General features: G+C 36.1%; 1 protein-coding gene across 1 annotated transcript; it reads left to right on the forward strand.

Annotated features, from left to right (window-relative positions):
- The first annotated feature begins 261 nt into the window (after positions 1 to 261).
- Positions 262 to 15,554, forward strand: LOC139976093 (somatostatin receptor type 4-like). Its single transcript, XM_071984529.1, has 3 exons — positions 262 to 2,657; positions 11,369 to 11,661; positions 14,250 to 15,554. The coding sequence occupies exons 1-3, from the start codon at positions 2,483 to 2,485 to the stop codon at positions 14,877 to 14,879; spliced, it is 1,098 nt and encodes a 365-aa protein (XP_071840630.1). The 5' UTR covers positions 262 to 2,482; the 3' UTR covers positions 14,880 to 15,554.
- The last annotated feature ends 527 nt before the right edge of the window (positions 15,555 to 16,081 follow it).

Consider the following 16,081-nt stretch of genomic DNA (forward strand, 5'->3'; position numbering starts at 1 on the left):
TTAAGGTCATCTTGGTAAATCTAGCAATTGGGGTCATTACATAGCTCCTTCTAAATAATTTAACCCCTGACCACTTTCCTTTAAACGTTTGTTAATCCAAACTGATATAACTAGTAGATTATAACTTGAATGTTTCCGATAGCTAGTAAACAAACATATCAGTGTGGTCGGCTGTAAAATATTCTAACACTTGTAGCTTTAGTTTCAGAAACGACGAGAGGGAATCAGGGGCCAGGGGTCAAATTTGATGGCCTCAGAAATTATGTAGGCATAAGGAAATACTCTATATTTAAAGAGTGTAAAAGACGGATCCGGTGTCATAAGGATATTGTAAAGCTTTTCAATGACTACTTCCCTTTTGCCAAAAAGTCCTCCAAACGTTGAGCAAAAGTTGATATCATGATACACCATTAACACAAAATGATCTACTATGGCGAAGTCGGCTTTTGACGTGTGCCTCACACACTTCTTTAACACAAAAAGTCTCGTGGAACTGCTTTGTCGTATTTCAAAGGATTCGGGTTAACATTTGTGTGTGCGTGTTTGTGCGCGCGTTCACAAGTACTGTGTACGTCTATGAGAGAAAACGCATGTTACAAGATGTGACGTACAAGTTCATGTAAAAACAATTCTGTTTCAATAAGTAGTAGCTTATGTAGGTATATGAATAACTTAACCATCACATCGAAGTATTCGTATAATAGTTCAGAAGTGAACATCTTCCGTAACTTTTATTCAATGCTCGTCTGACGGCAATAATTTAACCACCGAACTATACTTTCATTCAAAAGTCATGTACAAAGCGTCAAGTACGCTTAAGCAGATCTCTTGCCAGAACAATATTCACTGGAAACACCACCTCTAACAAGTGACGGCCAAGTATATATCGTCATAACATCTTTAAAATATGAAGTTTAGGCAGTGCCACATACAAATAAGCAGGAACATACACAACTCTTTGACTTCTAGTTACTATACAGTTTATATGTCTACCTCCAAAATTCTGCTGATTTACGAGGGTTTTCGCCCTTTCAACCCCACCAGGAGGGCTCTGGACTCCATGCCGTTATAGATGCCCGCTCCAAGCTTACGAATATGGCACCAGCTTGCATAAGCCTCACTTTAACTCCTCCAAATGGTGCTTCTCATTCATTTCTCTGTATACCCGCTCACCAGAGAGACCACACGTGCGCTCACGCACCACTTGAGAAAGTCTGGCGAAACTACCTAAGGTAAACGCATCTGTCCATCGAACAAATTTAATATCAAAATGTCCATAAATGGTGCTACCATCTTAAACTTTGCAAAACTTTCTCTCAACGGATTTTCTTTCTCCAATTAGAACTAAGTCACATACACTAATAGTCTACGTTTACACTTCCTTCCTTGTGTGTTCCATTGGAGTTTTCGGAAATAGATGGCGCTATACTAAAGTAAATCTCAACTTGATAGAACCACATACATTGTTGTACAAAGACTATGAGAGAATCCTAAGTTCGTGCGTTATGCAAATAACAAATAAATCTGTATTGACTTGGAAGTCTCTCAAATGTCTGACCAGATATTCTGACAGGAAAGATGTATAAAGGAATTCCTGAAAGCAAAACTAGATGTGACAAGTTCGCCGTCATTCATGCGACAGCCATCTACCTTCCATATGGAATAGTTTCATGGAAAATCTGACTCATATTTACCTACTTCGGAGTAATACGAGAAGTAATGAAGATGAACGGGTTGAAAGTACCATAGGATGCAACGATTGAGTAAACGAAACTCCTTGAGCCCACTCAACGTACTTAACACAAGTGACCTTTTGAACGAAAGAGATTGGTATTGTTAAAAAAATCCTAGTTAAGATAAATGAGTTGGTGTTAAATTATAAAACTCATTACGTAAACAAGTAGGGGTACCAGCTCTATTGACAACTAACAAGATGGCTACCTACTATTGAAATATAATGTGCTATTACACCAATCGGCGCTGCTATCGTCAAAGGGACGTCATTCACTAAATTGGACGAACAGTGCAAGAGCGCAAGTTATTTTGTCTTCTCTCTTTCCTCCCTTGGCTTTAGGATCGCTTGAATATATGTGGGATCTTTATTTGACCTTTTCAAGGACTAATGAGGAGGATTGGGTATCGATCCTCCGTAACTTCGGTCGAATAAATTAACAGTTTGGAATGATTGAGTTGATGCTTCGATGCATAGTTTATCCAGTTAAAGGTATAACTTCTTTTGACGGTTATACAAACCTCTGATTTTCTACAAAGGACCAGTACTCTATTCAACAACTTATTACAATGCAACTCGACTTCGACAATTTGAGCCTGTTTTCAGTATTCATCGAGCCTGTTTTCAGTATTATTTGGAACTGTTTTGTATATTAGTGAGAGATGCTGGATTTTGGATTATTTCAAGCTCGGAGATATTGATATTTTAAATAACCAAATGCAGTGTATAGATGGTTAATGTTTAATAAAGATGGAGAGCGCTAACGATACCATAGAAACTCTGAATACTGTGGAGTTTGAAGTTCCATACCTTACGTTTGTCTGTATTCTAGGGATTATTGGAAACGCCATTGTTTTACTGGTTTACACCAGGCAACCATTTCGTAAATCGAATGCGACTCTCTACATTCTCAATCTGGCTGTTGGTATGTATGGTTCAGTGTTTCTCGCTTAGGTCAATTATATTTCACTCATTATAATTGAACTACAAGTAAAACAAGTCTTATAGTGATCGGGGATGTTTATGTGTGGGGAGGCGGGGGGGGGGAGGGGGGAGGTTAAATCTCTTTCCTAACTTTTGTTTCCTAACTGTCAGCCTACTCAAGGAGTACTGGCCACAACTTCCTTCAATTAACGGGCCACGGACAGTGATGTTATATGTTAATGTGATTTGCAGCCAGCATAAGCAGGCCCCTCGCAAATTTAATTGTGTATCGAATCCTCGGTCAAACCCTATACTTGACCATTTTATGGCATATTTTGTATACATTTATGTAGGTAACAATATATTACTTGAAAGCAATTCGAAATTAGTTACGATCACTGTTTAGAACTACCCATAAATACCGTGAACAAGAAGACCAGTAAACAGATTGGTTGGAAATGGGATAACCGAAAACATTTTTTTCTAAATTCCAGCTGTCCATCCATATTAATACATGTAATTACTTCCAGAGATTAAATCATAATATATATTAGTTTTCACCAGCAGATTGAGTTTTTCACTTACGATACTGGTACTGAAGAGACATTCATAACAACAACAAAATTCCCTCATTCTTTCCCTCTTTGTTAAGCTCTATTTTCGTTTGTTCTGTTTCCTAATAAAAACACCGAATTATTGACAAAAGAGGAACAGAAATGGTCAAGTCATTTAAGCTGTACATCGTAACCGGACTGTTTTAATTAAAAACGTATAGGAATTCAGGATTGGAAGTATATTAATAACGAGACAGAAAGCTAACAATAACACGAACTGCAGTAAGCATAATAAGGGCACATCTACACCAATATAAAATTGCAATAAAAAATATAAAGAACTATAAACATACCAATAACACAAGGGAAATAACGTTGGTGCAAGGTTACGAAGTGAACTAGAAAACGTGACCACACTGTACATGGGTTGCTTCTCCAGGAATTGTGCAATTAATTTCACATATTGAGACAGCAGACAAGATATTTAACATTTCTTCATAACAAAAGTATTACTGAATTGTTTAAAACGAACTGAAATGGCTGTAGTTAGAACTTTCTAATCTTGTAACTTTGGGGTACGTAATGACTGATATTGAAAATACAAATAATTTGAAAGGTGATTAGTATATGAAATCATAGAATGGTTTGTTATAGAAAACCATTGGCGCTTGACTTCACCATAAACTAACATGTCAGATTAGGATTAGTTAATCGGACAAAGCGACACGTTGCTGCACGTTGTTACTGGTACAATGGAGCTATTAATTAATAGCTCCATACTGGTACTGAACATGGCGTGGGTATGACTAGTTTAGATGCATACCGTATGCATGCGCGCACCGTACCCTGTATCTGCTGGTAAACAATGAAGCCTGAAACAGCATATACTACATTATATTTATAATACGGAAGCTTTCTTTCCATGTTATGTTATTTCAATTTTTTCGAATAAAAGGACTATCAATATTTGCATACTGTTTTTCTCGAAATATAGAGGAAACTAAAAAAGGAAATACGTTGCAAAAAATACAAGTACCAATGGCACGCAAAATTACAATTTGTATGTAAATCAGCCTCATGACTCATCCTAGCACGTGGAAAAACCACAAGGATCATACCCGAACCGCGCCAAATAACACATGACGAATCAGATTTGAGAAATTAAAATGTAGATCTGCTGTAGCATCGACTTCAACGTTAATAGAATTGACTTAACAAAATAATTCCATCACTTCATTTCTGTGAAAAAGTGAACAGACACTTTTTTGTTGTTGGGGCTATTGAATTTATTTCCGTGAAAAGCGAACAATGAATTCTGATTAATTTCATCTTACTTTCTATTGATAATCATACATATTAATAAGGGATTCTTTCCTTTCGATGTAATAAAGTCAATATGTTGTCTATGAAGCCAAAGCCATTGTTGCCTCACCATAAATCATAGCCATAAGCCAAGTCCATCTTCGTGTACTGTCGGGGCATTGTGTGTACGTGTGACAATGGTGCCTGTTACACGGTCGACTGACGTGTTGGCGGGGTAGTTATACCAATTCAAACCTCATTTGAAAACATCGTTTGCAATACTGACAGTGCGTTTACAGCCAAATTCCAGCCAAAACTGACGACCAAGTTTCTTTCTGGTGCCCATGATTAACTGACACAATAAGCTCAACTACACAATGCAATCCCAATACTACACATGTTTCTCATGGTCAGTATATATCGACTTTAAGTAGTGAGTGAATCTCAAATAAAATAATATAATATGTAGAAAAAAAGTAGAACAGAGTAAGACATTCTTTGAAATATCCTTGCATATCTGTTTATCGTGTTGCGTTGATGAGATGTGTTAAAGCGTGTTTCTTTTCTTCTTCTTGTATATTTATTTGAAATATTACAAGTAAACTGGTTACATGACGATCCACATGGTCTTTTATTTGACCTGATCTGATCAGATTTCATTATTCTTAGTTTTATTTCTTCCCCCGCCTTATGCAATTCGGGTTCGTAAGCAATCTATGATCTGACTTGATGAAACATGACCATGACATAATAATATGCATTTCTAAAATAAACTGTGTAGTTATCGAATACATTTTTGTGGTTATGTACACACTCCCAATACTTCTGTCAAAACTTGTGTCAGACATTTACATCACTGCTAATTAACAATCATATAAATTAGTGTAGAATTAATAAATACTCGAAAGTTTACTTCTTCACAAATAAAGTGACTCTGCAAACTAGAGGTACGATAAAATAGAGAATAAATTAACATAGGTTAATTGTGTATGATGTATACACCACTGTGTTGTATCGTTTACATTGGTAATGTCTCACTCTTACAAGTCGAATAGCCTTTTTACAGCTATACACAAGCTTATGCCATTGATCACAATATGGAAAGATATACGTTTCAATCCTTCGAAGTGGATCTGTTCTTCCACTTAGTCACACCGTGTTGCTTATGATTAATTAATTTTTGATATAGCTTAATTAAATACCCCACAATAAGGTAGGACATTAGCTTGCCTAGTCGTTGTATTGCATATTTTGAAGCAAATTCTGAAATTTTAAATTTTAAAAATGTATAAGTGGGTAGTGGCAGGAAAGTTCAAAGTAAATTCACTAATTATTAATAAGCTCAATTGGCAACATTCCATGAGATATCTAAGTTGGCTCAATTGAAATCCTATTTTGAGTACTACACTATACATTTGATTACAAAAAAATGCTTGTCGAAGGCGCAAAACTGCTTAAACCAATAAGAGTTAATATTCCAAGAGAGGTTGGAAACATTTCATTTAACATCGAGAATTGTGGTAGCCATCTCTCATTCGTCATTTGATTTTCTTCTAGGTCAATACAAATCTATTTGGTACTTCCAGTTGGTTGGACATGTATTAAGTAGAGCATGCCAATGTAAGATTATTCTACAATCTTAATTTACATAATTCATTCCCAACACGTGCATGGACTAGTTTGCGAAGGCAGACAGTGCACCTGGTAGCATTGCCCATACATTCAAATACTACCGTAATTTCCACAATTGACATTGGTAAGAAGAACGTCATTACTTACACCGACGGCTGTTTATAATGTACAGACGCCGGTCTGACCATCTGACCATGAAGGCATGTCAAACAGGTTGTCAAAATAGCTCAGACCCTATAATTGAAGCTCAAAGGAAACATTAAATCAGTCAAAAACAAGTCGGATTTGTAATTAAATTTAGGGTCGAAGTATAGTCAATTGCATGTTCCGTGGCGTGGTTAAGAAACCAATTGGCCGTTAGAGAATACGTAGACAACATTTTGATATATACTTAGAAGAGAACCAACTTTGCTAAAATCTAAAAGATGAGGAAATATTTTTTAGCATTTGCAAATATGATGAAGATAATGAAAGATTAGATAACAACAATTACAAAATAAAAACTTTTCTTTTGGCGGAATAAATGGGGAGGTAGCCATTCGAGATAGAGCTAGGTCGTTTGATCATCTTATTTAATTAATTGTTGACGATAGGATAAGAATAAAAGTAGTCATCTTGATCGTTTTCCAAGCGTCCAAACTAAACAGATCACAAACCGAGAGCTGCCGTTAAAATCAATGGTTGGTTTTCAAAGTTTAATGATGGTAATTGTTGGTACTTTCTGACCTAGACATGTAACATTTGCACTTAATTGGATAGATAGATAGATATTTATTTCGTCCATAAGATATGGAAATTTGTCGCCCTGCAGCAAAACACATAAAAATTAAAGTTATAAAGTTACATTCAGAATACAGTAAAATATTAGTATAAACAAAACACAGAGAAGTTGAATGAAAAGGTAAGAATATCAACAACAACAATATCCATACATGTGAGAAAAATATACACATATATACATATATAAACAAGATTATAAAACAAAAGAAACCTATCTAACAGCCCTCAGGTTGAAAAAAGAAACAGAATTGGGTACAAAAGAAAACCTGAATCTGTTATGCTTAGACCGTGGCATGCGAAGTCTGCTGCCTGAACGGCAGAATACATAGTTTTCGAAAAGAGGATGTGTATGGTCTTTTCGATATTCCATGGGTTTTCTGGTGCACCATATCAATGTAGAGTTCATAAATAGTTTTTAAACCAATATCCCTCCCAATAGTACGGCTGGCAGCTCTTACAACCTTCTCTAATTTAATCGAAGAATCCTTTGTAAGCAGCCCGTAAAAACATATAATACTAAAAGTCAGCACGCTTTGTATCACTGACTGGTAAAAAAAGTAAAAGAATAGTGTTGTCGACATTAAAATATTTCAGTTTACGTAAAAAGTACAATCGTTGGCAAGCTTTTGATCTAATTGCATCAACCTGGTCTTTGAAGTTAAGTTTACAGTCAATGATAGTACCTAGATATTTATAGTGGTGCACCTTTTCGACAATCTCATCATTAACCCTGATTTGAGCATGATCATGTGGCTGTTTTCTGAAGTCAAATACTATCTCCTTAGTTTTTTTGCCATTCAATTTTAGGTAGTTTAGGTTACTAATCAATATAACATATCTACCTATTGATACAATAGCTTAATTGGGGACACATTGACCGTTAAATCCGTCACGTTGTGTCCCAGAAATTAGAGTTATTTCTACAACGCTAGAGCGACCACGTATGTGGTAGAAGGCTTATGGGTTACAACTTTCACGTCGGGTGGCTTCCAATTCAACATATTAACTCATATTGTGGAATCTTTTCAATTAAGAAAGTCATGTCAGATGGGAAAACCGTAGATTTCTCTTGGATGGTAACCAACTTACTATGACCCGCCGGAGATCGACCCCCCCCCCTCCCATCCTCCGATTGCTGATTGCTTCAAATGCCACCGCCTTTATCCGTTCGGCCACAGCACCGGTGCACTTATACACCTATTTTTATTTTTGTATGATATACCTTTATATTAATATCCATCAAATATGCATATAATAACCGTTGTTGAAAGTAATTTCAATATGGACCTTCAAACGTATTTAAGTTATTACTTCTACAGGGTTGCGAACAATAATTTTGACCTTGCCGACGCCGTGCCTCGGGGTTTAGCGTGCCTAAGCCATTAAGAAAGGTGTAAACTCATGCTGGGTTAGTCATATTGTACCAGATGCAATTATGTCTAACCATTCGAAACATTCAGCGCGTGTGATTATTAATATTAAAGCTATAGCAGCACTACCCTCCGTAAGAGTTATCATGTAACAATTGGTTATGAACTGAAGCTCAAATGACAATGCAGATATTTAAGTAACATCTGAAACTCCTTATTGGCAATTTATATTGACTATAGTGTATATGTACTAAATTTAACGGCTAGTGGAAAACAATTCATATTCGAATCAATTGTAAATGGTACTTTAGTTGGAAAATACCTTAACAACAACATCATCAATATAAATTATAGTCTTGGACTTGGAATTGAATTAGACTGTTTATAGTATCATATACACTGTTATGGTTTGTATGATAATGCGTGGTCACCTGTTGCCCTTATGAGGGGAACGATTTACAATAAAATCACGGCGACCGCCCATATCAGCATGTTCATTATACAAAAATAATAAACCTACATATACACGTTTCGTCCATTTGTTTTAGCCCAATTTCACTGAGAACACGTCTGAAAACACATGTTTATACCTTGCAATGGAATTAAATGACACAATTTCGTAAGATACATCGGTAACAGTGAAAAAAAATCTTAAAAAAATATGAACCTAACACAGGCTAACACATAGGCCTAACGATTGTAAACAAAACTAAAGATTTGATTGGCGCATGATCTGTTGGGCGGGGCTTGCAAATTTGGATTGAAGTTTATTAAATCTACGGATTCGTTAAAAAATCTGGCGAATCTTATTCAGCTCAAAATGTTCAACGACAGATAACTCACTAAAAATAATGAATATTAATATGAAAATTGCATAAAACGGTGTTATTTTCACTGAGCATTTAGGGCAGTAAGCTGGAAAGGTCGAAGTTAAAATTTGGCAAACACACATTGAGACTTTAAACTAACAAAAATATTAAATACATCGGATGCGTAACCGGTAACCTTGTCTGTTTTCGTCATAGCCAGTTAGATTACCCGGTCAACGACATTTTGTTATCTCTCAAATCAGGATTACCTTTCACAAACATCGCAGAGCGAACGCTAAAAATAACCGAGCCGTGATTTCCATAAATTTGTATAACCCTTACTTATTCTTTAAATTTCGATGCATATAGAAATTTTAACTACCTCGCAGAGCAATCGTAATCACTTGGTGATCAATATCGTTACCATCGTAGCGATCTACATTTGGAAAAAGCAACTTCAATGGCTACATGATGTTTAGTTTGTATTCTGATATACAAGTAAACAAAATGTCGCAATCAGATAAGCGTTCTTTGCATAAGTTGTATGCTATGTAAAAGAAGAAAAAGACATAAGTACTCTTCTTAAAACTGCTATACTTAAAGAAAGATTTAACTATCAACTTATCAATAAGCCGTAATTGAGGCTGACGCCCCCCCCCCCCCTTGCAATCAATCCAACCATTAAAGCTATTAACAATATATAGACGAAACAATTTCTTTCAATTATTGTCACAGAGTTCTTCAAATTTCGTCAAGCTTGATTGTACGTATCAATATTCACCTATTTACACGTGATTCTCGCATCACTGCATCATATAGACAACACCCTCTGTTGATATTATCTTCTGAATCAACAATACATCAAACTTGATAGGGTGGATGCTAGAATCATCCACCAACACATCTAATTCAAACTTGTCTGAAGATTAATGTCCTTCCTCTGTTGTGATGTAAAGTTCTTTATTGAAGTAGGTATCGAAAACAACAACATTAGCCAAGGCTTAAATACTTCGTTTCAAAGCAATATAACCATCTAATGAAGATGAATTTCGATCCTTAGAACTCACTGATCATGAGGTTTCTTATTACTATTCAAGTTTTCCTTGGAAACGTTGATTGTTCTAAGTGTTGTATTTTATTGGATGCTGTAAGTGCTGACCTCGCGGATTGCAGTTATATCGTAATTACTCGGTGTATTGACTCTTCTTGAGAAGATCGAAGCCTACATGTAACTTTCTGAATTAAAGGTTTTCTTCCTAGTCCAACAGTTTGCTGGATGAGTAACAGAGGCTTCCATCTCTTTCTCCATAAACATAGAAATGAAAATATGGAAAGCTAAAATGATGAAGGGGTTATAAAATTTGAGTTGATCAATATTGTACAAGGTTGAAAGCTGACTTGTGAAATTGTGAAATAAGTTTTGGAGGTAACTAAAATCAATTTCAACCTTCACTGAAGCAAAAGGCTATTGCAGCAATGAAAATAACAAGTTTAAACAACGACAGTTATAAATCTGGGGGTGGGGCTTAAATATCGAGGTAGTATGAATTTGATTTGAAATGACGAAGAATCAATGAACCCAACAGTTCCCGAGTTTGATAACACACTACAAATGTCTGTATGTGTACTTTTTCATCAATAGCGTTATTCAATAGGACCAAAACAAATCAGCAGAAGAACACATCTTAAATGTCAAAACGACAGAAATTACAAGTTCAAAAAGCTTAGATGGTACATTTCGTTAACGACAAGAGATACTATCAGGTCTTTCATCAAATGGGAAGAGGCATGTCCGTATCATAACCTGCCTCCCACACCTACCTCCATTGAACATTGCGAATAAGTGAGAAAGTATCAATGAAGTTGTTTATGTTATTCAATTATTGTTTTCATATAACATATCTTTGAATGCAGCTAGAAATTAGTGCTGCCCCTTCGTCGTAAGAAATAAAACAATACTGATGTGGGTTACGTCCGATTAATGTTGGTACTCATGGAGATGGTGAATCCAATTTCGCAAATACATGGTCTTCTTTATAAACCGTGTGTGCGAATCTGACGGCTTTAAAAGTAACACTGTATGTGCGATCTCGTTTTAGGCCTGCAGGGGAGGTGCTCAGAAGGCGGAATTCAATTCAGAACAACCAAATACAACAAAAGAAACTATGGTATACCGAATAGTACGTAACGAGGAAAGTTTCATATCCATACTAGCATACGTTTAGGCGCTCATAACAATTTGTCCTCTCCTTATCTTCCATGCAGGTGATTTCATGACAATTACTGTTGTGCTGTTCCACATTACAGAGTTTTTTCCAGTAACGTGGCCGATCCTATGGGCACATGATTGGCAATGTGCCGTACATCGATATTTCAGATTCGTCGTTTTCATTAACACGGTAGTGACGATGATGGCCATAGGCGTTGATCGATACTATGCTGTACGTAAACCGATGGTCTTCAAACTCAAATTCAGTCTCAAGAGAACAAAGCTTCTCATTGTTACCCTTTGGTGTCTTGCACTCGTGGCTGCCTTACCGACCGCCCTTATGTTTCAGGTAAAAATGGGTTTCTACCTTTGTAACTATTTGTTATGTCTTTAACACGGTCACTTACGGATCTAATCCATTCGAGAGTTACCGTAAATCTTGCACTTTGTGGTATAATTGAGACACTGTATCGAGATAGCAGAAGTTTTGGGAAGCTACAGTTCACAAGCGAACATATTGGCTGCATGGGTTTGGATGAAATAATGTTGATGTAGCATAAAATAACATATTGTGCCCTATGACGGTTTGAGTAGGGATGTGTGAATGAGAAGGATATCCAATGAAAGAGGTTCTCTTTGAAACGAAGATGTTGCCGCATACGTCGTCTGAGAAAGTTATAGCACGTATGTATACATGCTCCCAAAAAAGTAGGCACAATTTGGCACAAAAATACTGTTACCATGCAGTAGTTAATTATTAACTTTACATTTTCCGGTGGCAGAGCGGTTGTTCTCTGCTGATTTCAAACGCCATAGCTGGACTAACGCTTGTATGAAATAAATGGGAAACGTGAAGAATTTGTTAAAGTTTTGATTTCAAGAAACGTGTCAGACTCAAACTGAACCTACTGTCTTCTTTTTCTTCTTTCAATAACGGTGCCTGTGGAACTGAAATATATTATGTAATCTGAAAATTGTCTTATCTATACTACGAATGAAAAAAAAAGTTGTAAAACCTGCAGAAAGTATTTTGAAATTAAACTTGTAAATATGACATAAGCCTACATATCTCCTTATCAGACTTGTCACATGTCAGAGTCGACCCTTTTATTTTTACTGTCCAAATAAATGATAAAGGCGATTATGAAAATCTGAGAAAGGCATAACAGAGAGATTAAAAGTCTGATTTTGAAAATAGAAGTGTGGAGGAAAACCCGGAACCTTCTAAAGCAGACAATTAGTGAATCAGTAGACGATTGTGTACCTAAGGCAAGTTTGAGAAATGGGAGAAACAATAAAAAACAATATGGATGACGGCAGCTGCAGTTTTAAAGGTTAAAGATAAGCAGAAGGCATGGCAAAGCTATTTACAAACACAGAATGTGGACAACTACAACATTTACGCTAGGCTTAGAAACCAAGCAAGACGGGAGACTAGAAGAGCCTTGAATTTATAATTACATAGCCTCACAATGTAGCAAATGTATCAAATGTAGCCTAACAAAAGCCAAAGAAACTCTCTCTTTTAACTCTCTTTTAATTTTTCACTAACTTCGACAGTGTTGGTTTTATGTTGAACTTTTGAGCGATGAAATGGCCGAAGGCCAGCAACATCGAAGTTGATGCTTATGCTGAAGATAATGATTACTTGAGACGAAATGCTATATTGCACATCAGCAGCTGCAGCGCTTCAATTTAGGAGGATTTCCTATCCATCACTAATTCGTTTGGAATAGTTGACAACTGGATAAACCCTTTCCGGAAAAGTATTGATTCATCCTAATGCCTGCAAGATCGTGTCGTTAGATCTTTCGAGTGTTACAATGTAAGCAAGGACTCGGTTCAAGCAACGGCCATTCATAAACAAACATTCTCTCGTAAATTAATGAATTGCATCGGATTCAATATCGTAAACAATCACATTGACGATTTTTGCAATACTCTAAGTTTATATTATATGCAAGCAACGTTATACTATAACGAAGTATCACAGGATGTAATGGGAAATAAGGACTGAAGTTGCTTTCACATTGAAGATAATATAATAAAAACTTGTAAATATGAATCAAAGGAAGGCCAAATACTGTCAAAGTGAACATTTGGCGCAGGTGAGCTTCTGGTAGGTCGGTATTGAAGGAATACGTGAAGCGGCATAATGTAACACTTTTAATACTTTTTGATAAACTAGAACTACGGTACTGTTATAGACAACGAAGTGCTAAGTGGCTTTGGAGACTACGTCATACCGTGCAATTCCCTATTGATGGGTAAATCAAATGAGGTTAAGTTTTCGCGTACTTGTACCTTGTATTAAGTCTGAGTAGATAATGACACACCAGTTCTTTCTTTGAAGATGCTGTTTGGATCGAAAGATCAGCCCCTCTAAGTTCTATACTAGAGTTTGCACAATTCGTGAATCATGAAATGGTATGTACACTTTAGAAAGTGCAGAGTTTGTAAGGTAATGTAATGTAAATATATTCTTTAAAGGCGCATTACATGTAAAAACATCTCAACGCGTCGTACAACATATACATTGGAAGCAATGAAATAAAATATTCAAAAGTTTAAATGTTGCCGTACATTTCCAGGAAAAAAACTCTCTTGCTTCTTAAAAAGGAGAAAGCGAATAGGTAAGCTAAACTTAAAGTAAATAAATAAGAGTAACTTATAACACTGCGAGAGTTTGAGAAGTGCTGTCCAGTTCGCACTTAAGTGCGATGGGGTCCGAATGATATTAAATTATATGTCACGCACGAAGCTTGTGGATGATACAAAACCAAGATGTACACGGTAGCGTACTTACTACGACAATGTTTACAGTTATAAAACAATATCTCAGAACAGCATCATCATCATAGTTGGTGAGCCTGTTGACGCTTGATATGATTTCATTTCAGTAATTACAGATTTCTGCTTCTTTTTTCTTTCTCACAGAGCTTCTACGCAAATGAAGAAGAAAAAAGCAACTACGTAGGAAAGTCGCCGTTTGCCTGCACGTTATCATTACCATTTGGGCCATGGTTCAAAGATTTTAAAGCGATTTACTTGAATGTTGTTTTATTTTTTATTCCTGTAACAATAACAGGGTATCTGTTTACAAGTATTGTCGGATATGTCTGGCAAAACAATAGAGAAATAAACGTGCGGTTCAGCGATACATCGAGAAGTGTTAGAAATTCTCACTGGACGACTGCTAAGAGTCTATTGGCAGTATTTGTTGTCTTTTTGGTATGCTACTGCCCATTTTCGATTTATAACTTAGTTCAAAGATACATTCCAAACCTGTTACCAGCAATTGTCAAGAACGTGGCATTACTTCTGCCTTACGCAAACTCGTGTATGAATCCTGTGGTTTACAGTTTTACAAGTGTGCGCTTCCGGAGGTACTGCGCGCGTTTACTGTTGCCATTCATCGCGAAAACTACGTCCAATCTGCAACATGCATTCGCGAGCGGCCATAGTGGAAGTCAGAAGTCGGATGAGAGACATGATCACAACGTTGCATATGTTTTTGAGCCAAAGAAGTATAACATGGACACTAAAGCAGACGTGCAGCAACTTTAGTGGTGGAAAATGAATTGATTGACTTGCAATTTGACAGTTGCAGTTTTCATGTTACCGAATGATGTTTCCAAACTACATACAATAGCTTGAAGGATATCAACGACGCAACCATCAAATGACGGTGTATTATGTTGGCTTTTTGTAAATCAATAACGTGTATTGGTGTCGCACATATGAGACCACGGAAGATACAGTGCACAGAACGAAAATGTAACAAACTGAAACCACAAACGCGAACTAATAAAAAAAGGACAATTCTATCGAAACATCCACAAGAACTTAAAGCTGGAAAAGTAAGCTCGATGAAAAGCCAAGAAATTGGTATTTGTTATCTTGGCAAACAAAATATCACATGAACTTCAGGCATAACCGAAGAAACTAAGAAAAATTCAAAATTTGCATTGCATTCAGCAACAAGTTTGTCCTCATAGCACCTACGGTCAAGTCCAGACGACCTGCTTAAAGATGCTTTTCTGATGGGAAAACCAGATAACCGTGAATTTGTTATTCCCTGAAGTATAATGGGAAATCTGAACATATGCTGGAAGATATTTTAAATACCAACAAGAATCGTTGATTTACGCTCTTTACGCCCTGCATTAAACGGGATAATAACCTACAAAATTGAGAAATATAGCACCATTTTGCATCTAGACATTCCTTAACTTATATATATATATATATGTATATATATATATATATATATATATATATATATATATATATATATATGTATATGTATATATATATGTATATGTATATGTATATATATATATATATATATATATATATATATATATATATATATATATATATTAATCTACGCGCCAACTTCAAACGCATGCCATACATGATAGAGATAGCATACTCTTTCTACCACAAACAAAAAGACGCAATGGCTTTATTTAATTCCATGGAGCCCAGCAAACACCTTTTAGGACAGTAAGTGTCAAACGGGATGAATTGCAGTACAAAAATTGCTGTCCTAAAACAGTGTTATTAAATTTACAGACTGTTGGACTTATTTCGATGCTTGTCCACTTCGTTAGATATAGGATGGAAAAGTTAAGAAAGGTGGAAGCTAAAAGACTACTCCACAGGATGGGGTTTTGAGGACATTATCAGATGTTTTGGGATCAATCTCATTAATCACAGCTGTTATTCGCCACTGCAGGATCTGAATATGAGTATATGTTAAAGTC

This window comes from Apostichopus japonicus, chromosome 11 (assembly GCF_037975245.1).
Source record: "Apostichopus japonicus isolate 1M-3 chromosome 11, ASM3797524v1, whole genome shotgun sequence".
Classification (NCBI taxonomy): Eukaryota; Metazoa; Echinodermata; class Holothuroidea; order Aspidochirotida; family Stichopodidae; genus Apostichopus; species Apostichopus japonicus.

What these genes read in the sequence shown, in the direction of transcription:
- LOC139976093 (XM_071984529.1), top strand. Translation starts at nt 2,483, where the DNA reads ATGGAGAGCGCTAACGATACCATAGAAACTCTGAATACTGTGGAGTTT. An exon ending in CATTCTCAATCTGGCTGTTG is followed by an intron (nt 2,658 to 11,368) that starts GTATGTATGGTT and finishes TCTTCCATGCAG; the next exon opens with GTGATTTCATGACAATTACT. An exon ending in CGACCGCCCTTATGTTTCAG is followed by an intron (nt 11,662 to 14,249) that starts GTAAAAATGGGT and finishes TCTTTCTCACAG; the next exon opens with AGCTTCTACGCAAATGAAGA.